This window comes from Onychomys torridus, chromosome 7, assembly GCF_903995425.1.
Source record: "Onychomys torridus chromosome 7, mOncTor1.1, whole genome shotgun sequence".
NCBI lineage: Eukaryota > Metazoa > Chordata > Mammalia > Rodentia > Cricetidae > Onychomys > Onychomys torridus.
Window position 1 is genome coordinate 44827768 of NC_050449.1, and position 26132 is coordinate 44853899.

Genomic DNA, 26132 nt, shown 5'->3' on the forward strand with positions numbered 1-26132 from the left:
AAAATTCCACAGAACCAATAGAACAGCTGAGAAAATAAGTTCCCTATGAAAGATTTGCTTTTATTATTATTAAAAAATTTTTTTTTCTCTGTAATTGTGAAGGAGCAGGTGGCTGGGTGGGGACCACAGAAAGCTCTGCAAATGTGGTTCAGTTCTCCAAACAGGGCAGGACAGTGGTCTAATTAAAGTCAGACAAAAGGCAGTTTGGAAAGCCTTAGAAAATGAAGCATTTGTTCAAATGAAGACCAACCATAGCATGTGTATCCCTAAATTCAAACAACTGCATTTAGAGTTTACAAGGCACTGAATGCTCATAAAATGTTGTTGTTGTTGTTGATTTTTAATTTCTAGGGTCATGAAGGGGTTCTTTAGCAATGCTAACAGCAATGTGCCAAACATTGTGCCTTGAGAATAAGCAAAAGGTATGGGGGAGATTCTCTCTGATTAGACATGAGTTCTCTTTATTAAGAAATTATGAAAACTTATGAGTAATAAGAAGTGGATTTTTCTGTGGGAAATTTAGAAAATAAAAGTAAGGTAAAATGAAATAAATATATTAAAGTTTGAATCTTTTTCAATAGCTTTAGTAACCAAACATGAGGCATTTCTAAAAATATAAGAAAAAAATCATCAAGGAAAAATAAAAAAACATAAGAAAACACAAAGAACCCCAAACAGTAACAAAATTAAACACCCATTTGCAATTTGGTGACAGTTAGTTGTGCTTAGGAAAACAAGATAATCTTACTGAAGCCAAAAATCATGGTAGGATTGGTTCCACTTATGAGAGTTACAGAGGTGAATATAAATTTAATGGTTAGTTTTAGGAAATCAGAACAATTCATGGGTATATTCTGTAATAACCATGTCACTGACTCTTTTGCACTCACAAGCCTCCAGAGCTTGGGGCACCTTGTCCAAAAATCTACAACCCCTGATTCTCTATGGCATTTGTCTACTGATGGTAGCTGTGAACTTGTGTGATCAACTCCACATTTTTAAAACGTGGGTGATCAGTTTGGAAACTTGCGCTTTCCATTGCTCCTTCCAGACTGCCATTGCTAGTCAGTGTCGTCGTTAAAATGCAACCAGTGTGTAAATTTCCAAGGATTAGTAGGTGCTTGCATGTGTGCGTGCGTGCGTGCGTGCGTGTGTGTGTGCGTGTGTGTGTGTGTGTGTGTCTGTGTATTTTGATTAAAATTGGAGTTCCATAGTATGAAAGGGTTCCATTTGTCTTTTGCATAGGGTCACAGAAAATGAGAGCATTGGTGGTCTGCATCCTCCATTCTCTTCCCATATGTCCATAAGAAGGGTAGAAGCATGTCATCTTCCTCTTTCTCTAGTTATGTTGTGTTCACCAAGGCGAACTTTCAGGCATGACCCGGCTGCTGTACTCTTGAACCCACGGCTGATGTGACTACCTGCAAAAGGTCTATATAGTCTGCCAACATCCTGGTCTGGAGGGGGAAGGAGCTCATGAGGTCCTACGCCTTCCCTGAGGACATGTTAATGAATATACACCATAAATACTTGGTAGGTGAGAAAAGAGACATTTTTGAAAAATTGCCCTTGTGCTCACAAACAACCCCTCACCTGTGTGTCTATAAGAAACACTACTGAGGCTCATTGGGTCACTCAAAAAGGAAAAGACATGGAAGTAGAAGGGGACTAAATTGGGAAGAGGAAGAATTCAGTGGAAGGGGAAGGGGAAGGATAATAGGGTGAATATGATAAAAATACATGCATGTTCTAAAATGTCACAATAAAACTCATGTACAATTACTATATGCTAATAAAACATAAAAATAGAGGAATGCACTTCCATGTGTGTGACTATGAGAGAATTCTGGATACCACGGAAGTAGGATAACATCAAGGGATGGGTTTCCAGGGACTCTATGTCTAGGAGTCATCCCTAAGTGGGAGATGATCTGGGAATGAAGTCCATGTGTTCCTTTGCCGACTTGAGAAAGTAGGAGCTACATCAGCTCCTCAAATCAGAGTTGTAACCACAAGACGCAGCAGGGGGTAAGCATATAAGACAAGAAATATATTTCTCTCTGAAGAGAGAAATGGGTTGTGTGAGCCCCAGGGATTTTTAAGAGAATGTGACATGAATGGATTCTGGTTTATATACTGAGTGGGAGTGTGGAGAGATGTGGTGTAGGGGAGATAGGAATGATGAACATGGACTGATGTTAGCAGCAGATTCTGGAATCAAATTAGCGAAAACCAATGAAGGAAATGAGAACTGTAGGGGTTTAGTTTCTTCTAAAATGTATTGGAATCACAGGAAAGGTGTGTCTGGATTTGGTCTGGGCTGAGTGGGGCATTCCTTGAACAGTTTACATACCCATTGCAATGCTAAGTAGGGAGATTCACATGTGGGTAGTAGGGAGCAAAGATTGGAACCCATCGTTATGTATGAAGCCTGAAGCTTGGTATGAAGACCTGAAAAATAGTGGCAACTCCAAACCTTATCTCACCTTGGTGTGTATATATATGCACTTAAGAAGGCAGTATAGTTGAGGATGCAGTTCAGTTGGTTGAATTCTAGTAGTCTAGTATGTACAAATGCTAGAACTTTGTTTGATGCTAGAACTATAAAAACCAGGCATGGTGGTGCACATATGTAATCCAGAACTCTGGAGGAGGAAGGAACAGTAGAAGTTCAAAGTCATCTTCAGCTACATAGTGAATTTGAGGCCAGCCTGAACTACATGAGACCCTATCTTTAAAAATATGGTGATAACACATGAGGCAAAAGAAAAGCTTTGGAGTCCCATAAATCTGGGTCCAAATCTGAACTCTATAGATTTCTACCTGATTCTTCACTCCCTCATCTAATTTCCTTTGGAGGCTGCTGAGCTCTTGTTGATAAATAAATACATTTGTCATTACAGAGAAATGGGGATATTTGTAAAGCCTCTATTTCAGAGCCCAGTAAATGACAGCTATTATGATTCGTGTTTGAGACAGGGTCTCATGGAGCTTTCAATTCATGATGTTGTTGAAGATGACCTTGAACTCCTGATCCTCTAGCCTCCACCTCTCCAGTGCTGGGATAAACAGGCATGTGCCACCACATCCAACTATTTATTATTGTTATTATTATTATATGATGATGATGATGATGGAGATAAGGGATGAAAATCAGCTCAATTGTACCTCCTGTGCCAGTCTTTGACCAGATATTAAAATTAGTGTCAGTCTATTTGTAGGTCATGTTATTGTTTTTGTGCTTTATGATTTTTCTTTTTTCCATCTTCCTTGAAAACCCAACTTATAAAAAAACAGTTTAATTTGAGGAGAGAGGATTTATCATTCTCAGAATCCAGAGGGGCTTAAGCTTGACCTCAGAGGTTAGGAGTTAGAACTTGGTGTGTGTGTGTGTATGTGTGTGTGTGTGTGTGTGTGTGTGTGTGTGTGTGTATGTATGTATGTGTGTGTGTGTGTGTGTGTGTGTGTGTGTGTGTGTGTTGGGGCATGGGTGGAACATGTTTTGAGGTCTGAGGAAATGTTGAGTTACAAAGAAAAGCAGTTCTGCCAAGTGGGGAGAAGGGGACACTTTGAGCTGCAGTGAACACTAATTCCCCCGGCCCCCTACACCTATCACAAGACCCTCTCACACGGAGGAGCAGTACCTTCAGGAAGTCATATCAGTTAGTAAGCTGGTAGCAAATCTCAACTTTGGTCTTCTCTCTGCCATCTGAAGTGAGACTTTTCATGAAAGGAGTTTATGATGAATAAGCCAAATCCCTATTAAGAGTAGGAAAGAGGTGGGATATTTGGGAGGCAGTCGGAATATCTCAGCTCTAGCTGTTAGATTACATTTTCAGCTGTAGCTGTCTTGACCCACAAAGGGAAGAGGGTGACGTTGGCTTAGTGTCCAAGTAAGCTTGCTGCTTCTGAGACCATGAGTGAGCCGAGCTACCCACAGGTGGATGAAGATGCGGTGCATATGCACATGGGATATTATTCAGCCTCAAAGGTAGGAAACCCTGTAATTTGTGGCAACCCAGATGGAACTAGACACCATTATGTTAAATGAAATAGGTCAGGAATAGAAAGTCAAATACTTCATGTTCTCAGTCATGTCTGGAAATACAGGTTCATCTCCTAGAGTGGTTACCAGAGGCTGGGAAGGGCCAGGGGGGTATGTGTGGAGAGAAGGGAAGGAGCGTGCCTAAAAGGTAGGAGGGTGCACCTGAATAGAACAACGCTTCTCAACCTTCCTAATTCTGTGGCCCTCTAATAAAGTTCCTCATGTTGTGGTTACTCCCCAGTCATAAAGTTATTTTTGTTGCTACTTCATAACTGTAATTTTGATACTATTATGAGTTGTAATGTAAACACCTGTGTTCTCTGATGGCCTTAGGTGACTCCTATGAAAGGGTCATTTGACTGCAAAGGGGTCTCAACCCACAGGTTGAGAACCACTGGAGTAGAAGACACATGCTCAAAGTTTCATTGCCCAGCAGAATCAAACTCTGGCTGATAATTGACTGTGTATTCTACATAGCTAAACAAGGAAATGGCCAGTGTTGGAGGGGATGGATATGCCAGCCATGCCAATCACATTTCCTGATTATATATTGTACATGTATATTTAATATTCCACTGTATTACAAATATGTATAATTATCCAATTAAAATAAACACAAAAAAATATCAAACAACAAAATTTGACACTTCTGGCCCCCTCTTCTGTCATTTTGTTGTTTCATTCACTCAGTAATTAATTTTTTTCTGAATTACTGAGTTAATGGTTTGACATGTTTCCATTATATTAGAAATGATAGCAAGGAGGGTGGGGATAGCTGATACCCAGGCCTGCTCTCAGAACACTCCATAATCAAGTGTGTATCTGCCTGGGGTTGGTACTTATTTTCTCTGGGGCTTATCAAGTAGTTCCATGTGCCAACTGTTATAACGTCCAAAAAAGCTGCCACATGCTGAACCCTCAGGACATGTCACGTGTTGTACCAGGTGCTCTATAGACATAGTCTAATTTCACTCATGTCATTGTCTGTGGTGGGTATTGCTGTCCCCATTTCTATGGGACAGACCTGAGACTCAGAAGTTAGGTTTCTCTTCTTCTGATGAAGTCTGAGCCTGATCTGTAACTCTGAAAGACAACCCCTGGCCATTCTATCACACATCCAGAAGGGATAGGCAAAGACAGCAAGACATTAATCAGCTGGGAGGTGGGGTAGGGTGCAGATTTAGGACAGCAAACAATTGTAGTGAAATGGAATATAATTAAAGTAGAAAATGATGTCTCTGGATTCCAAGAAATATTGGAGAAACTATCCTAGGCAGGGCTGGACACAAGTTTTGAAGGGTTGGCTTCCCACCTTCTGGCCTCTCTGATCTGCAGGCAGAATTGTTCACCTATTTCATGGGGTAGACTGGTTCAGTTGGACTCCACTGCTCACCTGAGTCATCTTCCTTCAAACCCTAGCCCAAGACACACCACCCTCTATGGAGTACTCTCCAGCCACGTGTCCATGCATCCCTCAGCGTGAAACTGCACAGTGTTCACTGAAGGTCACAATCACTTGGTGACTTGGGACAAAACCATTTGGCTATTTTAATTTTCTTCCTCAGATACAGTTCCTGCCCCCACTCCCCGCCACCCCCAACGGAACTGTGTGAGCTCCAAGGCAAGGGCTTTCTCACATGGCTTTGAATTCTTGTCTGCAGAGAGTCTTGTATATACTTAATAGAACTTGCATTTATTGAGCACCTATGCTGCACTAAGGCCATGGCAAATATTAACTATGACCTTCATGATAACCTTGGCAAGGTTTAAGGAAAGATGAGGCAGAATTAGCAAAACGCATGATTTGTAGATGGCAGAGTTGGGGTATGGATTGAGGTGATCTGGTTGTACAGCCTAAGTTCTTCACCATGCCTCTTCCTGTCTTAGATAAACTTCAGCTGGTTCTTGAGTGACAGTGAACTCTAAATCAGCTCACAGATGCTGCAAACTGAGGACACGCTATGACTCAGATTCAGATTTATTTCTTTATTCATCTACTGTGTGGTGTGCGTGTACATAAGCATGTATGTGTGGCATTACCTGTGCATTCATGTGTGGAGGCCAGAGATTGACTTCAGGCACCCCCCACACAAACACACCATGTGAGATATACAGTTGTGTTTGTGATATATATGTGTGTTTGCAGAGTGGGCACCTTCTACCTTATTCTCTGAGGCAGGGTCTCTTAATCAAACCCAAACCCAGGAGCTCAAAAATACAGCTGGTCCTCATAGTCAGTTTGCTCCAGGGATCTACAGCTTTGACCCACTGAGGATTGAGTTAAAGGCCAGTAGCCACCTTCCTGGCATCTGTAAGAGTTTAGGGCAGAAGAACTCTGGTCCTTATGCCTGTGAGGCAAGCTCTTTACCACTGAGCCATCTCCTCAGCCCCTCTACATCATCATCATCACCATCATCATCACCATCACCATCATCATCATCATCATCATCATAATCATCATCTGTGGGAGCCCATTTTCGGGTTCCTTGTGGCTTTACCCAGCAGGTTCACATAGAGGATGATTAGGGTCATGGGCTTGAGTGCAGGTGTCTGAAATGGTCTGCACTTGGCTGTGCTGGGGGGGGGGAGGAGATCTTTTGCTCCACCCCCTTGGCATCTCTATAAATACCCTGGGGCAGAGACAGTCAGGGCCCATTGGAATTGGTTCCAGGCCCTTCCCAGGCTATCTTTTATTTTCTATGTGTTTGTCTCCACACTATAAATCCTTTTAATATTTCCTGCTGCTCACACTCAAGAAAACTCTGGGGAGCTGTGGGGTTGGTGGGTAAATGCCCCACAATCATCATCATCATCAGCATCATGATCATCATCATTTTGAGACAGAGGCTCTTGGCAAATCTGGTTGATTGGTGAGCCCTATCGATCAGTGTATCTCTGCCTGTCCCTCCCTGGCCTCAGCACTGAGATTATGGATGGATACCCCTACTCCTAGATTTTACTTGAGTGGATGGGATCCAAACTCAAGTCCTCATGCATACCGAAAAGCATGCTCCCCACTGAGTCACTGAGCCATCTCTCTGGTGTCCAGGAGCCACCAAACCATCTCCCAAGATGTCAGAGACTATTTTAAATGCTAAATATCTTGATAAGAACATTTGAAATTGAATAACCAAAATAGAGTGAAGGAAGAGGTCTTAGAAATGAAATACTGAGCTGTATTCCTCCAAAGGAGGAACTAGGTAGAACCATTCTATAGGTCTGACATACCCAGTATTGGGGATGTGGTTCACAAAATTTTACTGTTGTAGATCTTTGTCATAGAAACACATTGGAATGGCTTTTGTCACAGAAGAGTAACTATGTACAATGACGTGTGTGTGTGTGTGTGTGTGTGTGTGTGTGTGTGTGTGTGTGTGTGTGTATGTATTCATCTATGTTAAGATGCGTCACTAGTCACTATGGTAACCAGTTCACTACCTACATGTTATCTCAGCATCATGTTGCAAATCTCAAATATATAACATACAATTTCTTTAGAAATGAATGGGCCTGGGGAGATGGTTTAATTGGTAAAGTGCTTGCCCTGAAACCGGGACTTGAGTCTAATCCCCCAGTCCTCAGGAAAAAGCTGGGCATGGGGATAGGATTCTGTAGTTCCAGAGTTACAGAAGTGAAGAGAGATGCTTTTCCGGGGTACCCTGGGCAGTCAGCCTTTGAACAATGGTGAGTTCCAGCCTGGTAAGAAACAGCTTCAAGGAGCTCCTAAATCACATTTGAGGTTGCCCCCTCTGCCCTCTACACATACATGTGTGCATACATGTGTGCATGCCCCCATACCCATGTGTACCCATACAAACATTACTAATATACCTGCACACACATAGAGATAAATAAAAATAAAAACGATGTTGAGATGAGCGCAGTCCCAGGCAAATGGTTCAACTTTAATTACTGACAAGGATGCTGAGGCTTAGAAAGCAGAATGGGGATACCCCAAACCACTTTAACTGACCACAGTGAGGGCCTCAAAGAGACAAAGTCCCCAGCAGTCTTTCTCCGGAGGCAGAAGAGAGTACATTTTCCAAAGTTTCAGGACAATCAAAGAAACTTTTGAGATGACATCACATATGGTTTCCAGTTGCATATTACCCACTCCCCCCCCACCCCCGCTACTATTTCACAGGAAATCCAGATGCAAATTAAAGATCTGGATGTCACAGGTTTATACTCGGTGGTAAATGGAGTGTGCATGTGATTGGCAGAGCAAAGCAGCAGCTGGGCAGGGACTAAACAAACCTCCCACTGTAGCCCCAGTGCAAAGACAGTCTCCCGAACTGAGCTAGCCAGTGGACACCTGTCTTGCAGTTAGCTTTCTCACGCCTCTCACCAAAGATCAAACATGTTCATTGATTCCAGGCCATACAGATGCTGTATGGTACCTATTTGCCTTCTGTTCAAAACTCACTTTGTCCCTCTGCCAGGCTTCATTCCACTACTTACAACATTTTCACCAGAAAAATGATTAGGACAAATTATTAACCATGAACTCCAGCTGACAATATGGCCATATCCTGAACGTCCTTGACCGAGATTTAAGTAGCAAATTGAAGTAGAAGGATTTAGGACTGGGTAGAAAGAGATCAGAGGTATAATAACTGATATTTGAGAAGCTAACACTTGGGGTTGATAGGAAAGGATCACACTATGTGAAAGTAAGTTTTGTTTTTCATTTATTTTATGCATAACTCAAGAGAGCATAGCCTAAATGTTTCCTACATGGAATAGTTCTTGGCATTTCCTTCAGTTAAAGGCTTTCAAAAGTGGAGCCAGATATTTCTATTTATTTTTCCCCATGTTTATGTAAAATATTAACTCGAACCTTCATATCTGCTTGGCTATTGCGGCTGACTGCAGTGTTTCCGTGGGCGGGTTCAGAATGAAAGCTACTACTGTATCCACCAATGTGTGGGCGAGATGAACTGCCAGACCGTGGTTCCAGGCCCTTCTAATTCTCTCACACAGGACAATGTGCTTCCCTACCCTCCCACACAATTGAAATTCCGAACAGCTTCTCATCCATCCCTCCTTCCAGCTGCTGTATATTTAGTGATTCCAGATGAATCTTCACGAGTGCTTAAGAAAAACTTGATTAGTGAGCTCAATAGTCTGTGAATCGTAGACTGAATTTCAAAATGGAACAGAAAAATGCTGGCAATTAGGCTTATTGATTTTTCATTTTGTTCTAGAGATAACAGAGTTTATTGAATTTGGTGGTGTTATCCTTAAAAAGTTAAATGATTAAATGATTAGCTTTTATGAATTCAATTGTAGTAGAGTTGCAAAAAATTTAACTGGTCAGAAATCTAATTATGTATTTTTTGGTACCAGGTGTTGGCGAGTGGTGTGTGTTTATCATGGCTGAAATCCAGTGGAGTGGTGAAGAATGACAGAAAATATACTCGAGAGAAAAGAAATATCAAGAGAATTCACAGTTTGAATATATAGACACAGCAGTTGTCAAGCCACAGTATAGGAGATAAAATAGATGGAAATGATTCTGTGAAAACCCTGCTTGATACAAGATTTTTGTTTTTATGTTATTTTACAAAACTTTACTGCAAAATCATGAAAGATGTTCTTGAGGAAATTTTTGGTAAAGATAGAGACCACAGCTGTGTCACCTTATTCAGGGAGTGGTCACAAGGTGGGCATCTAATAACTACATCTGGAAGCGGATTGGTGGGGAGGGACCTAATTATTTACACTCCATGCACTAGTTTCCCAGGATAACGATAGCCTATCACAGTGAGAACATCTCAATGTGTTCTCGTGGTCCTGAAGGCCAGGTATTCATGGCCTGGTCCTTGGCAAGATTGTCCTTCCTCTGCTGCTCAACAGGGCACCCATCTTCTTCCAGCGTTTGCAGACGTGGGACTCCTTGATTTATTGCCTCCAACCTCTGCTGAAGGGGTCACTTTACCTTTTCATCTTGTGTTTTCTCTGTGTTTCCCTTTCAAAACTTCCTTTGCAAAGCACACATCTGCTTGCATTAAGTGTCCACCCAGGTAAACCACTCTCAAGATATATAATCATGTGTCCACCCACAGGTCCCAGAGGATTGCCATAGGATCTTTGGGAGTTCAGTTTTTGGTTGGGGCCATTAGTCATGGGTCCTTAGTCGTGCTGTCAGCTGAAAATTTTAAACATGCCTTATGAGTAGTTTCCATACTATAAATGCACTTGAGACTGAAGATTCACTGTGTCCTTATGCATCAGTATGAAGGAAAGGAAGTGCTTGTGAAATCAGAGCCCTGTGCATGAGGGTCTGCTGGCAGCAGGGGGCTCCACAATTTTTGCTCATTGAGTTACATTTACAGCAGGGGTAGAAATAGGTCTTAAGAGTGGGTGGTGACTGATGGGAATACCTTTCTAGACAGATCTCTCAGTATTCTTCAGTAGTAAGCAGGTGGTAAAGTCAATTCAGAGATGCTTAAAGTCCAAATGAGCTCACATAGGAATTACGTATTTAATCACTGAAGCTTAAATGTCACTAAAGTGAGAAAGACAATTCTAGTACTCAGAACTAACAATGAGAATGTGGAGTTAAGGTACATTTATACCACCTAGAATGGCCCTGTCAATACCACGGCTGGAGGTGACTTACTTTGCTGTTGCTAGTTTTTTCTATTTGATAGTTATTCTCCTTCATATTCTCTCTCTTTCCCTCTCTGTCTCTCTATTTTTCATGTGTCAAAGGTTATTCTACTTTAGTCCAGTCTGAGCTTTCTTTTAAATATGAAATGAAGACTCAGCAAATCTACTATTTGCAAACTGTATACCTTTTAAAAAATAAAGATTATGTGTATGTGTCTGTTGAAGGTGTCCATGTAGTCCAAAGGAGGGTGAAAGATCCTTTGGAGCTGGAGTTACAGGTGGTTGTGAGCCACCTGACTTGGATGCTGGGAACCTAATCCAGGTCCTCTGAATCATCTCTCTAGTGTACCAGTCCCTTTATCTCATTTTCAACATACTCATCTGTAAAATGGGAAACTGTAAATGCATATGTCAGAGGATGTGTAAACATGTGCCCATGAAATGAGATATTACACAGAAAATATACCTCAATTCATCCTTACATAAACATTATAGCTATTTTCATATTGCATGTCTGGTCATAAGTATTCCATTTAGTATTTAGCTATATGAATGTATACTTTTTATGTGTAGGTATTTTTCTTCTTACCAGATTATTTGGTATTTAGCAGACTGTCTATCTGCTCAACATATCTGGTTCCCATTTTTCTCATTTCTAGGCCAATAGCAATAGCTTAGCTATATAAGCAATAAGAAGCCACTGTGCTATGTGAAGCTAGGGTACCTATTCTTTATTGTTAATAGCAATGTGTGAAAGAATTTTTCAAGGAGACTGTAGAAAGTATCAAAATGATCATTCCCTGGCCCCATCCTCATGAATCTATATTTTAAGGTGAAATTGAATAATAACATGCTTTCAATTAGTACAGCTTTCAGACCTCACCAGAGATACTTCTTTGTGCCATGGATAGAGGTTAACATAGAAACTCCCAACTGGTTAAAGTGCAGAGAAGAAGTGTGTGTGGGGCATCCAGACACAAATAGGACATCTGTATCACATCTCTTCCAAAGGCTCAGGGACCATTGCAGACGAGGGGTTGGAAAGATTGTAAGAGCCACGGGTAAAGGAGGCCCAGAGCAAAACAGTGTCCACTGGGCATGACAGGATCGCTGCGCTCATAATGCACAGCAGCTGTGTTTGCCTGCACAGATCTAGACAAGATGAAGCCAGTTAACATCCCAGCATGAAAAGGAAAGGAGTTCAGGGACTCATAAGCCCTACATCTAAGAGAGGAGCTATGGACAGTTGATGGCTTCTTGTGGAGAGAGAGAGTCACTTTTCTACATGAATCTGGCCCTGAGAGGTTGACCCTGCTTGTGTGGATGGCCCCACACCCTATAAGTATATGGGCAGCAGAAATTGGACCCAGTAGGTTGTAGAAAGAAAGGATGTAAAGTTGGGATCTGGGAAGAGTTAGGGGAAGGAATTGGTGGTGAGTATGATCAAAATATATTGTATGAAAGCCTCAAAGATTTGATAAAATATTGATATTTAAATAATATGACTTACTTCTTGTACTTATTTTATCTCTTAAAAAAGAAAAACTTAAAAACTAGAGAGAAAAAGACAAAATCTATGACTTGATATTTATAGGTCTTTTGTTTATAAAAACATAAATGTGTTCACCATTTGGACATAGCCTGCTTTGTTGTCTTTTTATATATGGCACATTTTTTTTTTTTATAGAAGTCTGTAACTCTGCCTTATTATCTGTACATAGATATTGATGGTGCCGAAGAAAAGTGTGAGTTCTATCCTCATCCACACGGCGTCGATACAAAGCCCATTTCCTGCCTGTTGTATCCTTATGTGTGCCTCTTGTCCACCTGATTTGATGTTTTCCTGGGACTTTTCATTAGGTTTCAAAAGTCAGTCGTTTTTTCTGAAGCTGTGGCTGAGCAATCCCCATCATTTGCGCATGGAAATTGTTCATTTTGAGTAGATTCAGAAACACCCCCACCCCACTCCCTCTGTTTTCCCTCTCAGTCTGGTAATGATATTTTTAACACACCCTCCAGATGCTTCTGAGCAGGCACCCTGAGAAATACTGAATGGGGATCAGACAAGGAGCCCAGCTGTTCAGATTTCTCTGTAGAAGCTGAGCTCCGAGTGTCGAACTAGAAGGGAAGAGGCTGTTTGAAGGGAGGGCTGCAGGGATGTGCATTAAAAGGTGTTCTTGCTGCAGAAGTTGATTCTGAAGCTGATCACTTACACCATAGGGGTCAGCTATTGGAGCAGTGTTGAAGGTGGTACCAACAATGTTAGCAGGCGTTCTGGGGGAAATACTTCCCCCATGTTCCCCAGTGGCTACTCCATTTATTTCTGGTCATCTACCTATGTCCAGCATTCAGGCTGTTATATTAGTAGAATGCATGGAATTAATTTATCATGTTAACCAAACACTGTTGCCATTCTCTGGTCACTTTTGGAGACCTGAGCACAACTTATTAGGCACAGAGTAGAGGTATAAGTGCAGATGTGATTGACAGACAGGAATGAAGCTCAAAACACCTACTGGGATTTTCAGAGAGGATTTATTGTAAATCATGTCTATCCAACGTGGAATACAATGCATATGAAAGGTCAGCATTGTATCCTCAAGCCCTGAGCCTTTCTCCACTGGTGACTGGGAGATGTGGACAAGTCCAGGCATGCTGTTTCTACTGTCACTAGTTGGAGTAGCCAGCTAATTAGATCCCACAGCTCTGGAAACATCGCCAGTAGCAAACGAACATGCCCCGAGGTAACGAACAGTCAGACATTTTTACATTATGAAAAACCCTAAAGGTCATTTTGGTTGCTTCATTTCTTGTCGGATTCAGAGACTTTCCCAGGGTAACATACACAGATGGTGCCGGGCAGGCAAAAGTGCCCTCTCTACTCACGTTCATTCCATTACACTAGGTACTTCAGTAAGGAGGAGGGCTAGCATTTATAGACTGTTCCTTACATGACATGAAAGAGTAACACATTCTATTTCCAGGGTCACATGACCGATAGCAGATGGCTAGCGATACACATAGCATTCCAAACGTGAAGCAAAAAGCTGTTGTAAAATGGGGTGAGGAGGACACCAGGGAGAGTGTAGCAAATAAGAGTGCAAGCACAAACCTTGAGGCCATTAATCAAGTCCCCAGACACTGTCACATGAGTGTCCTTAACCAGGAAAGGTCGTCTGGGTAGGGAGGGCTAAGACTGTCAAAGGAGTTCTGAAGCATGTCCTAGGCAAAGGAAGGTCTCTCTCGTGAGGAAAACCAGACTCAGGAGGTGGGAGAGGGAGTGAGGTTAGGAAAGGAGGGGAGGAGAGAGAGAACTTTAACAGAGGCTTCAAACCTGCAGGACTTCAGGTGGAATCGAATCAGGACTTACACCGAGTCTGGAGCTACTCGTCTGCCTGGATCGCTTTTCTGCCAGGAGATCTTTGACGGTGTGCTTCACTCTCACGCCCTGGTACACACGTCTGCTGAAGTCCCCTGAGACTGAAGCAAATGGAAGAGTCACCATCAGGTACACATGGGGTCATCAGGTCAGCTTGGCCAAGGCTGAAGATAATGATGCTGTTTTCTCATTAGCACAAGAGAAATCTCGAATTTGAAGTGGATTCCAATGAGTCCTATTTCATGATGCTTGATGGAAGTGATTCCAAACTCCTGTAGGTGGAAGAGACACTCCTCTGTCTCTTACACAGCAACTCTTCAAAGAAATTTCTCGTTTCACCTCTGCTTTATCAAAATTCATTCCAATAAGATTTACAATTGATGCTTTGGTCACAAGATCAAGGACTGGATGGACTTGGAATAATGCCTCTTACCACACAGGAAGAAGTTAAATGTGCATGACTCAGGTTGCTATGAGGCTGTGTTCCTACCCTGGCCTATCAGTATGGGGATGTGTCAGAGAAGGTCAAGTGGGTTGTTAGAGGATTATGTTCCTAACAAGAAAGTCGTCTGTCTTCTGTTTACTACATTTAATGTGTTTTATCTTTGAAAATCTGGTGATTGGATATAAGGAATTACTGTTAAAACCTGTGTCAATGGAGGCTGGGGAGATGGTTCAGTTGGTCAAGTGTTTGCTGTGCAAGCCTGAGACATGAGTTTGGGGGCCAGGGCTACAGGAAAAGCCAGGTATGGAGGTATGTGCCTGTGATCTCAGCAGTGGGGAAGCAGAGACAGGAAGATCCTTTGTGCTTGCTGGTCTAGCTGAGTCAGTGAGCTTCAGGCTTTGTGAGAGACCCTGCTTTAAAAACCAATGTGGAGAATGATGGAGGAAGGTATCCCAAGGTGACCTCTGGCCTCCACCCACACATGTATGTACACCTACACACACACACACACACACACACACACACACACACTCAAAATAAAATCATACCAAGGACAAAGAAGAGTTAGTGGTTTAGTTAACACAGTTTTGAGTACTTACTCTGTGCAGTTGTTGAAGATACTATAGTACTTGCCAATTGACATGCTTTATTTATTTTGATCCATTTTATAGATGAGCATACTGGGCTAAGTTTTTTGCCAGAGTCTCAACTAAAAGCAATATAGACACAAAATTTAGACTCAGGTCAGTTTGTAGCACTAACAACTAGGAAAAATATCACCAATAAGTGACAGATAGATAGATTTATAGAGAAATGTCTCCCCAAGGCTTGAAGTTGGCTAGTATTATCTTTAGCAATTGTGAGATTTGTGAATCAAGATGGTCAAGTAATTCCTGGAGAATCTTCTGCTTGGACCAACCTGGAGGTGTGCTCAGGCACTGAATTAGTGGTTGAACTAGACACAGTTTAAAATATTTTTAAGCTTGAAATTGCTGTGGCGGGTGGGTGGCTCTGATCCACTTTAGCTGAAGGGCTGCTGGCTTACAAGCAAATTCATCTGGGACAGACTGAGTATCTGTGCATATGACAGAACATACTCATGCCTGCGTATCTGAGGCACAGAGACATCTCTAATCTGCTTGAATTTGTAAAAAGTATCTGACACACAAATCAACTTGTATTACATTATTACATAAAGAATGGAATGAAGGGGGGGAGAGAGAGGGAGGGAGGGAGGGGGAGGGAGGGAGGGAGGGAGGGAGAGAGAGAGAGAGAGAGAGAGAGAGAGAGAGAGAGAGAACGCAAGAGCGCGCGCAAGCGCGAGCGGTCATAGGCAAGCCAGGTAAAGGCTAGAGGAGGTTGTGGTTTAAGCTGGTTTAAGCCTTGGGACTTGCATAGCCACACATTAGTCACAGGTGTGGGGAAATGACAATCCTTCAGCCCTGTTTTCTTCATGTGTGAAATGATTATAATTTCTTCTTAGCTGTCTTCAGGGATTTATAAGGAAAAATAACATATACATCTGAAAAGGCTTTGAAACTACTTAGTTTCATAAAAACACCCATATGCAGATAGAGCAGGGAAAAAAAAGTCGGTTTCAAGAGAATGAGTCATCTAACTCAAATAGAACCACACAGCCTGGTTTCAACAAAGTAAGATTATTTCAATGGTCCCTTTTGTCTAATTTTGACAGGATTTGGTCTATATATTTTTGACTAAAGAGGGTTGAAGTACTTCTTTCTAATCCTTGTCTAATATACAGCATGAGAATTCACTTAAAATAGGTCATGTCTTATTTGTTTTTTTTTTTTTGAAAAACCTTAGGCTATATTTATTAATTAGTTATTTATTCAATGTTTTCTATGTGTCAATAGAACACAAGGGAGCATACTGTTTAGTGGAGAAGGAAATACCTTAAAATAATTATAAAGGAAATGTGCCAGGTACAACAATAGAAATCTGTCTGGAGTATTTAGAGAAATATAGGCTGCATTACTTCCTTGTGGGGACAGGGTGGATGGGTTGGGAAAGGAGGGATGAGATGTTAGTGGAGGCTTAAAGAACATTCCAGGTGTAGAGGGCAGGGCAGGCAAAGGTCTGGGAGCAAGAACAGAATGAGGTGTGAAAGAGGAAGTGGCTGGAAGGGAGACTGGGGAAACGAATAGCATTCAACCATGATGTTTTTTTTTTTGGTACACAGGAGCTAGGACCTCATCCTGTCAGCAGTGAGCCATTGAAGGCTCTTTGGCAAGGGCAAGTATGCTTCTATTTGCATTTTAGATAGACTCTTCAGACAACAGCATGGACAGTGGGTTTGAGAACCACAAAGCCACAGGGAGATCGGTCTGGAGGATTCTAGAGTCATTGAGACAAGAGGTCATAGGTCATGGAGGAGGGCCAGGAGTAGATGTTAAAATTATTTATATTTAAGAGGTTATGGAGGGGAAGATTAAAAGGAAATTCCCACCTTTCTACCATTGCTCTAGGACATAGGAAAGAAGAAGTAGTCCCTTGAGGGAATGTCTGACAGGATCACATGATGACACATATAGGTAGTCATAATCTGCATCTGGCATACTAGGACAAACAGGTCAGGATACTCTAAAGTGATGAGACAATTATATTAAAACCACTATGATACTGATTGTGTGTGCTATGCAATTATTGCCATGTATTCATTGTACATATTAATAAGTTTCATAAAGACATATATGTATTGTGTAATTATCTAGGATCCACAAATGAGAGAGGCATACACTTGCCTTTCTGAGCCCTGACTTGCTTTCCTTAATATTATGTCCTCCATTTGTATGCATTTTGATGCAAATAACATAATTTCCTCTTTCTTTATGTCTGAATAAAACTCTATTGTATGTCACTATATCCTGACACACAGGATGGGGTTCTGGACTAGAGGATGAATGACAGAGCCAGGCTGTGTCCTGACACACAGGGCGGGGTTCTGGACTAGAGGATGAATGACAGAGCCAGGCTGTGTCCTGACACACAGGGCGGGGTTCTGGACTAGAGGATGAATGACAGAGCCAGGCTGTGTCCTGACACACAGGGCGGGGTTCTGGACTAGAGGATGAATGACAGAGCCAGGCTGTGTCCGACCGCACCAGGGGCGGGGTTCATAGACTAGAAGGATGAATGACAGAGCCATGGCTGTAGTCCTGACACACAGGGCGGCGGTTCTGGACTAGCAGGATGAATGAACCGAGCCAGGCTAGTGATCCTGGACACACAGGGCGGGGTTCTGGACTAGAGGATGAATGACAGAGCCAGGCTGTGTCCTGACACACAGGGCAGGGTTCTGGACTAGAGGATGAATGACAGAAGCCAGGTTGCATTCACATTTGAAGAAATTTGGGGGTGCAGAGGGAAGCCTTACAAAGAAAATGGGCTGCAGATCTGTCACTATGTGTATACAGCCTACACAATTCAGTTGACTGAGAGGGTCCATTATTAACAATTTTTGTAATAATTATAAGATTAATGGATTATTTTGGAATGGTATTAATGAATGCAATAAAACAACTTCAAGCAAAGTCTTATATAGACTGAAACTAATGAAGTTAATGCTTCTGCTATATACCTCATTTAGCACTAAACACAAAAAACTAGTATCCCTCATTTACTACACCTATTACGGAATCTATGCAATCTTATGTCTGACTACTTACTGAAATAAATAACTAACTAGCCACTATGCTACTCATCACAAACCTTTCCAGATGGAACATTACATCAACATGAAAAAATGGACTAAAATCCTCTTAGGTATAACATATTATTTAAACTAGATGGAAGTTTGTTGATTTTATAATAAAGACAGACACACAAGTAAAGAAACAAACAAACAGAAAATGGGAAAGATTAACAGGAGAAGAGCCAGTATGAAATGAGAGACCATGGCATCAAGGAGTGAGGGGGAGATATTTCAAGAAAGACAGAAAACTCTCTGCTGTGGTAGAGTGAAGATTAGGACAGAAGAACATCCTTGGCTTTCAGTTCAGTGGTTGGTGTGGTCCTTAGCAAAGGAGACTCTGGAGATGTGGGGGTGCCTAGAAGTCCAATGAGGATGTCAAGAGGGGGATGGAGACAGGGAATGGGCCTAATTATTCTTGAAGTTTGAAGGGAAAGAGTAGCAAGGGAATGGATGATGATTACAGAGAAGTTCAGCATTCAGGGGAGGTTTGCTTGGGTTTTCCTGTCTATGTACGTGTTTAGGGGTAGCAAGGAGCTAAGAATAATGGAATGAGAAGAAAAGAGTAAAGTTTTTGAAAGATGTAGAAAATGCCGAAAAGTCAGTCTTAAAGAAGAAAAAAAATTGGGCTAAAAGCATGTTAGTCCTCAACCTCTGAGAAGGAAATAAAAAAAGGCCATGGGGAGGGGGTGATTCAGACAGCCACACTGTGCATGAAGAATAACCCCAAGGGAGGTTAATGAGGATCTTAATGGTTGGAACAAAGCAGGGGTCAAGGCCAGGGAGACACATCAAGTTGAGAATATACAATTGTGATTGGATCTTCAGCATCAGCAACTAAGAACTTGGGAGGGATGCAGATTCCCAGACCCTATTCTGGAGCACTGAGTTAGAAACCCTAGGGATGTGGTACAGCTCTCTAGGTGACTCCAATTTCTTCAGAAGCACCCAAATCTTGACCAAACACAGCAGGAAGGGTTTTATGATATTCCTGTGTGTGGTGGGATGTGTATATGGTGGAGAGGTAGCTCTAACCCTGGCAGTCCTGCTGAGCAATGAGAGGGCACTCTGCAGGATGGGAGGCACAGACTCAGACAGGTCTGGGAAGGAAGAGAGGGTGGACGAGAAGAGGTCCGGGTGTTTGCAGACAGTCTCGACACTGCTTTTCTCTGAAGGACTTTTAAATTGATTATTTGAATCTGAACTAGCAATTTCTGTCTTACGTGCATGCCCAAAAGCCTATGGCAAATATACCTTTTACAAATAATTTCAATTACAAATAATAATCACATGATAATTAACAGATGAATAAAGTTCACAAGGCACCAGGTCTGGGGGTGGGAGGTGTCCTTTAAAAAGTCCAGTCGTGACTATTTATGTTCTCTAACAGTCTACAATAAGTAGCCTAAAAACAATGCTTTTAAGTTAAAGCTCTTCTAGCATCAAATACAGGTTCAGTAAAGAAACCAAAACAAAATATCAATATAAAACATATATATGTATCAGTTTATCCAAATAACTTAAGCTTAACAAACTTAACAAATACAAGGAGACTAGACAACATTCTTAAGCCTGAAACGTACCTTGGGTAAGGAGAAACATTTTTAAGTCATTGGTTTTCTCAATGTTATTTCATAACTGCAGTTTTGCCATTGTTGAATCTCAATGCAAACATCTGACATACAGGTGGTCCTAGACCACCCCTGTAAAAAGATTTTTGGTAACTCCCAAAGGGTGAAGACTCATAGAGTCAGAAGCTGTTTCAAGCCCTTTGTCAGACTGCCTAGGTCATTATCTTGCTGCATCCCAAGAAATGAACAACCCAGTTTCTGGTTAGCATTTGGAGCTTATGGCTGTGACCCTAATTTTTAGCCTTTTATTTTAAGTCCAAACATTAACAATATAGAGCATTTTATAAGCTGATAGCCTTATAAACTTTGGTATTTTTAAAAACTGTTCTTAAAAGATTAAGATCTCTCAAATGTCTTCTGTAATACCAACAATAAAGTACCTTCTTTTACTTTAAGATGGAGAAAACATGGCATCACCACAATCTGTATAAAGTAAAACCAAGCTCCAAAGTGAAAAAAAAAAGTCCAGTCATATCATCGCTGTGCTCAGAGCCCTGCAGCACTTCCCCATTTCACTTAGTAAGAGCCTTGACAGCACCATCAGATGACCCTGTTCCCTGGCCCTTCTGTGCTCTTTTCCTAAGACTCACCCTCTGCACTGAGTGTGGCTCTGAAATGGACCAAGAGTGCTTTTGCCTGAGGATATTGCTGCCTCTGAGCTGGAATGTTCTTCTGTCCTTTACCTCTGTGACTGACCGCCCTCTCTTCCTCTGTCCTTTATCCCTCTACCTCTGTGACTGACCACCCTCTCTTCCTCTGTCCTTTACCCCCTTACCTCTGTGACTGACCACCTTCTCTTCCTCTGACCTTTATCCCCTTACCTCTGTGACTGACCACCCTCTCTTCCTCAGAGTCCCTGTGTAAAGTCAGCTCCATGAGAGCATTTTAAATGTTATACCATCCCTATAACACATTGAAGATTCTTCTTCTCCTGTACTTTTATTTCTGTTTAGGACCCACCATTTTATAAAGTTCCATAGAGTTTCCTATTTAGAAGCTCATTGTTTGTTTTCTGTTCCTTGCGAGAAGAAAGTATCTCACTACTACACCCCGATACCTGTGTCTGACACACTAGGCTTCTAGGGAAACACCTGTTGAAAGATGTTTTTCATCATTGCTATTAATAGTAATGAAAGTGCTGAAGTAAACAAATAAATGTCTATAGGAATTTATTTTACTGGGCTGGTGAGATGGTATAAAGGTGCTTGCCACCAAGCCTGACAACCCAAGTTCAATCCTCAGGTCTCATATATTAGGAGAGAACTGACTCCTGCAAATTGTCCTCTGACCTTCATGGGAACGGTACACCGTGTCATATCCCTCTCAACCCACTTATGCACATACACAAATAAATACAATTAAAGATTAAAAAACATTAAAAAGAAATACATATTGTCATGCATTGCTTAGTGATGGTAACATGCTGTGAAAATGAGTTGTTAGGCAATTTCAACTTGTGCAAATGTCACAGAGGGTACTTTCATAAGTTGAGGTGGCTCTGATGTCATTATGTGACATAATGTTATTGGACAACTGGCCTTTATGCATTCAGAAATTGACTGAAACATTATTGCAGTACACACTTGATATCAGAGATGAAAGGGGCCACTAAAATATTTAACAAACAAATATGACCTTTGTCATAGTTTTGGAAGATTTGAAAAATATTTGAAAGATTAATGTGAAAGTGGGTCCTACGATAGGTTTAGGATAAGGATACAGTGGGGTTGGGAAATTATAAAAAGAAAACTAGCATGAATCAACAGAAATGACAAGAAAGGACAGATTTAAGAGACCTCCCAAAGTGACACACATGTGCACACACTCACACACACACATGCACATATACATACAAACACACACAAAAACAAATAGCAAACTATGAAGATTTGGATAGGCACAGGGCATTCTGAATATGTTGACTTTGGGGTTGTGGGGATATCATCAAAAAAGTCAAAGTGTCATGTAGATATAACAAGAATGTAGAGCTGGGTTGACACTGTTTATCTTTCAAATTATTATAATGAGATCTATGAAAATAATACTCTCTATAGAACAAGAAGAAAGAGGATATTTAATCACAGATGTCTAGGCCAAGAAAGAATCCATGGAAGGACCACTGTGGGAAAAATCTAGAATGATGGGACAGCGGTGTTGGATCAGGATGGAAAGACCAGGGAGTGAAAGAAAGGAGCCCTGAGAAAAAAGATAATCAGCAATGTCAAGTACCTGGTACTTAGTAGGTGCTCAATAAATGTGTATTATATACATGTATATGTGTGTATACATACATATATATGCTGACTCCTACAAGTTGTTGAGATATCTATATTTCTGTATTTATATTATCTGTTTATAGATGATATCTATCTACCTATCACCTATCTATCCATCCATCTATCCCTCCCTCCCTCCCCCCTCTCTACTATCATCTATCTATCTATCTATCTATCTATCTATCTATCTATCTATCTCAATAACACTTTGAAAAGTTGGAGGAGATGAACTTGAGACAGTGGGATTGAAAAGGCTCTTAGAACTTGGGAGTCATTTCCCAGAAGCTGGAGGTGACGCCTTTAGTTTTGGGTGTCACGGAAGCGAGGGTGGTAAGGATATGAAAATAGTCACATGAGCCAGCTCTGTAGCAGCCGTGTGTGGAAATGCGAGCATCTACTTTGACAGCAGTCCAGGCAGGCGCGTTAAAACGAATTTTAGCAAATCAATAGAGCTTGGCCTAAGTTCTTTAAGAGTTTTCCTCCCGTGGGAGAGTCTATGTTCCTTGTTTCGGGTAGAGTGGTATTTAGGGTTCACAAATGTTCCTGGCGTCTCCACTCCTAGACATTTGACTCTCTCTGTGCACTGTGTCTATAAGAATCCACACCTGCATCGGCAAGAAGGGCTGGAGAGTTTTTATTCAAATACTCTAGATACACACTTACATTCAGATCGGTTGTTGAGAAAACAGAGATGAGAGTTTCCAGAGAGAAGGCACAAGCAAATTCATCAATAGGAATCAATTTATCCTTTAGAATTGGGAAAGAAGTTGGCACTGCGGGGTTATGATTATGTATATGTAGCCAAATGTGTCTGTCACACGTCTCCTAGTGCCCTTGTCTTTGGGTAATTTGATCCACAGTAGACTTAATGGTGCGTTGTTTTCATTTGTTTTTTGAAAATTACTTTTTTCCATCAAATCAAACTCATATATTCTAAAATTAATCTAATACTTAAAATACTGGGGACCCTCCCCCAAAGAAATTTTAGTGATGCTTAGCACACACATGATATTTGAAACACAACCTTATTTTAGTATTTTAATGGCTTTTTTGAAGTATATTTTCTCACTTTTACTTTCCCTGGCGAGGCTAAGGAAGGGCGTGTGACATAAAGAAGGAATGAAATGGTCTGGTGCAAGACCCAAAGAACAAAGCAGAACAGCTTCAGGAGAGAAGTTACATTTTGAGTTATGCCACTGGGCAACAGCACAATGAAATCAGTGGGCACAAGTGTCTGAATTATAGCTCCTCATGACACTCTGTGAAGGCCACCTGTCACTCAGAACAGTCAAAGTAGAAATGCTGAATGGGGGGAGGGCATTGATGATGGAGAACCTGTATGTTTGTTCCAGATTCTGCCTGTCATGGAGGCAAGAATGAGGTCCCAGACAGCGCAGCAGTGATACCGTGTGCTCAGCCTCTGTGTGTTAACTCTCAATCCCCATCTGGTACCCCTTTCCTTGTCCCATTCTCCCAGCTCTAGCTACTTCCCTGAGGAGAAGGGAGATGCCCTCTCAGAACCACTAGCACTTTGCTGCACATCTGTTAGAAGCTCACTGTTTGCACTCTGCTTCTGATCTGGGGTCGCCAGGGGCCAGGGGACCCCCAGAGGAGAACAGTCTTCAAGCTCATTGAATCTAGAAAGGTTTGAATTATTAATCAGAAAATGATGAAACATTCTAAGCATGAACGGTGAAATCACTGGACTTATTTTAGGATTGTGTTCAAGTCATCTTATCACACAGTGGCTACCCACCTCTCTCATCTCCTCTCTTCTGCCAGTTAGCCCCACAGGGGGAGCCCCAAGCTCTCCCGCCAGTAACCAAGGCCATGCTGCCTCAGATAGGTGCTCTGACAGATATATCCCACTTCCTACGTGTTGAGATCAGAATTTAAAGAGATCTATCACTTAAGATGTATCAAGTTGCTGTTCAAAGTACTTTATAAAGAATTTTTGAAGTATTTCGTCTGTCATTTATTAACATTTACAGTGCCATTATTGACATCTCAAGTTTGTTCCTGATTGGGTGCGTTCTATTCTACCTCAACACTAACACATACCACTTCAGGATGAACAAACTAGGCAAGACCTGTATGTACTCTGAATTTGTGAAATGGCACTCAAGCCTGTTCCTTATCATACATTAAGAGAATAATCTTGATCGTTAATAAAAGAGTCTGAAATCAGATGCCAAGAGATGTTTCACATTCTGTACACATGTAGATTTTCCTGTCCTTCCTTTATATGAGGGCTTCCCAGAAAGTACCACATTTAACAGAGTTCCACAATACTGGAAAAAAAGTGTTAATATTCAGATCATCATTTTACGAGAATATTGTTCATTTGACTGGATTTCTTGCTCAGAATGAATATCTACTTAAACTCAATGCAGCAAATCAAATCTAAGAGCAATACATTGTAACTGGAGTTATAAAAATATTATCAACAGTTGGTTTCTGTCTTTGTTCTTACATTTGTGTGTACTCTAGCCAAAGACAGTGCTAGTGCATTCTCATGTTTGATGAGGTTAAGATCATAGTCAGCACTAAGAATTAGGATCTCTAACGATTGTTTTTATGGTAATAATCAACTCACCGCTGTCCATCCTGGATGGTGCTGCAGTACCAGGCTTCCAATAAATGTCCTTAGCGAGGGGTCCTGATCTGGAGAGCTCAGGCTGGTCCTGGTGGAGAGCCTTCTGCACACAGAGTGACGCTTCTGAAATGACTTGCTTCAGATTTGATTAAATGCAAATCCTTTGGTGTATGTTTCTCTCAAATTTGCATCCCCAATGCAGATTATATATGAAGGTGCTTTTTCCCTCTCTAAGGATTTTTATTCAGTAACAATGAGTTTCCATTAGGAAGCAACTCTTTTAAATGTTTGTTATGGAAACAATGCAGCTATTATTTGCTTCATGAATAGCCGTGGTGTTTCCCCATCCCTTAAATTAGGGTTTGGCTTTAAAAAATAGTGTGTTGTATGTAAAAGTCCATGTTGTCCAGTTGGCACTGTATTTGTATTACTCTGTTAAGGTTTTTAAAAAGTTGGACACTCTTCAACATAGTTAAAATCTTAGCAAGGTATTTTCTTTTGCAAACAGAAGTAAAATATCATTCCATTTAAATATATGTAGGTAATCTTTTTTATTTATAAACAAAATGTGTGTGCTACTGCAGGGATTTGTCATCAAATATTTGTAAGCTGCTTAAAAAAAAATCTCTGCTCAGTTGCCCTCCTAGTGAGGTTCAAAGTGGTACCTGGAGCACCTCTAATCAAACGTCCCCATTGAAAAGGAATCTTCTGGTGCACTGTGCTATGAATTCCTCTGGAGAAAAACATAGAGAAAACAAAGATTAGGGATTTCAGCATTTTGCTCATGGGTCTTTAACTTCCAACAGTTTGCTGCTTCATCTAGTTTTGATTTTTGCCTCCTATTCTGAACGAAGTTAGAACTAGGCACCTTCTGGAACATGTTCCCAGTCATTCTAGACGTGTACACGTGATGTTTCATAGATTCACGCAGGCTTCATCCAGAGCTTCTCAAGACCTGGAGTGAGATCAAAGGACTCTAAAACAACAGTTTGTTCTAGAGAGATCCTGGGGGCTCTGCAAAGTCCCAAACTATCTACCTAGGAAAGGCAACGAGTGATTGATTGGTCCTTTACCCTCTCACTTTCTCATGGGGGAGTCCAAACGTTTTCTAGATGCATGACAGCACAGACTGGAGAAGCAGACACAAAAATGGAGTTGTTTCCTATGAAGCTGGATGATAAAGTCATTTACCAAACTGCAAAAACAGTTAAATTTTTCTCACTAAAAAAATTTTGGGAGTAGTGGGAGCAAATACGTTTTGAAAAAAGTGTGCCAATATGTAATGCTTTGTTATAGCTAATTTAAATGAAAAAGTTAACAATTCTTAGTTTTACTTTTAATACTATAAGTGTATGTGGAAATATAGAAATAGTTCAAATTTAAAACTACCCCTGGGGCCCTAGATACTTTGTAAGAGAGTTAAGGGGTCCCAAGCA

General features: G+C 41.2%; 1 protein-coding gene across 1 annotated transcript in view; it reads right to left on the reverse strand.

The window, feature by feature from the left end:
* C7H11orf53 (chromosome 7 C11orf53 homolog) overlaps window positions 1-24795 on the reverse strand; it is a 44050-nt gene extending 19255 nt beyond the window's left edge. The window contains exons 1-2 of the mRNA XM_036191831.1: window positions 24697-24795; window positions 14031-14140 (exon numbers count right to left, since the gene is read on the reverse strand). Coding sequence (XP_036047724.1) covers window positions 14031-14140; window positions 24697-24706 — 120 coding nt within the window. The 5' untranslated portion in view covers window positions 24707-24795. The remainder of the gene's footprint in view (window positions 1-14030; window positions 14141-24696) is intronic.
* Window positions 24796-26132: the final 1337 nt, after the last annotated feature.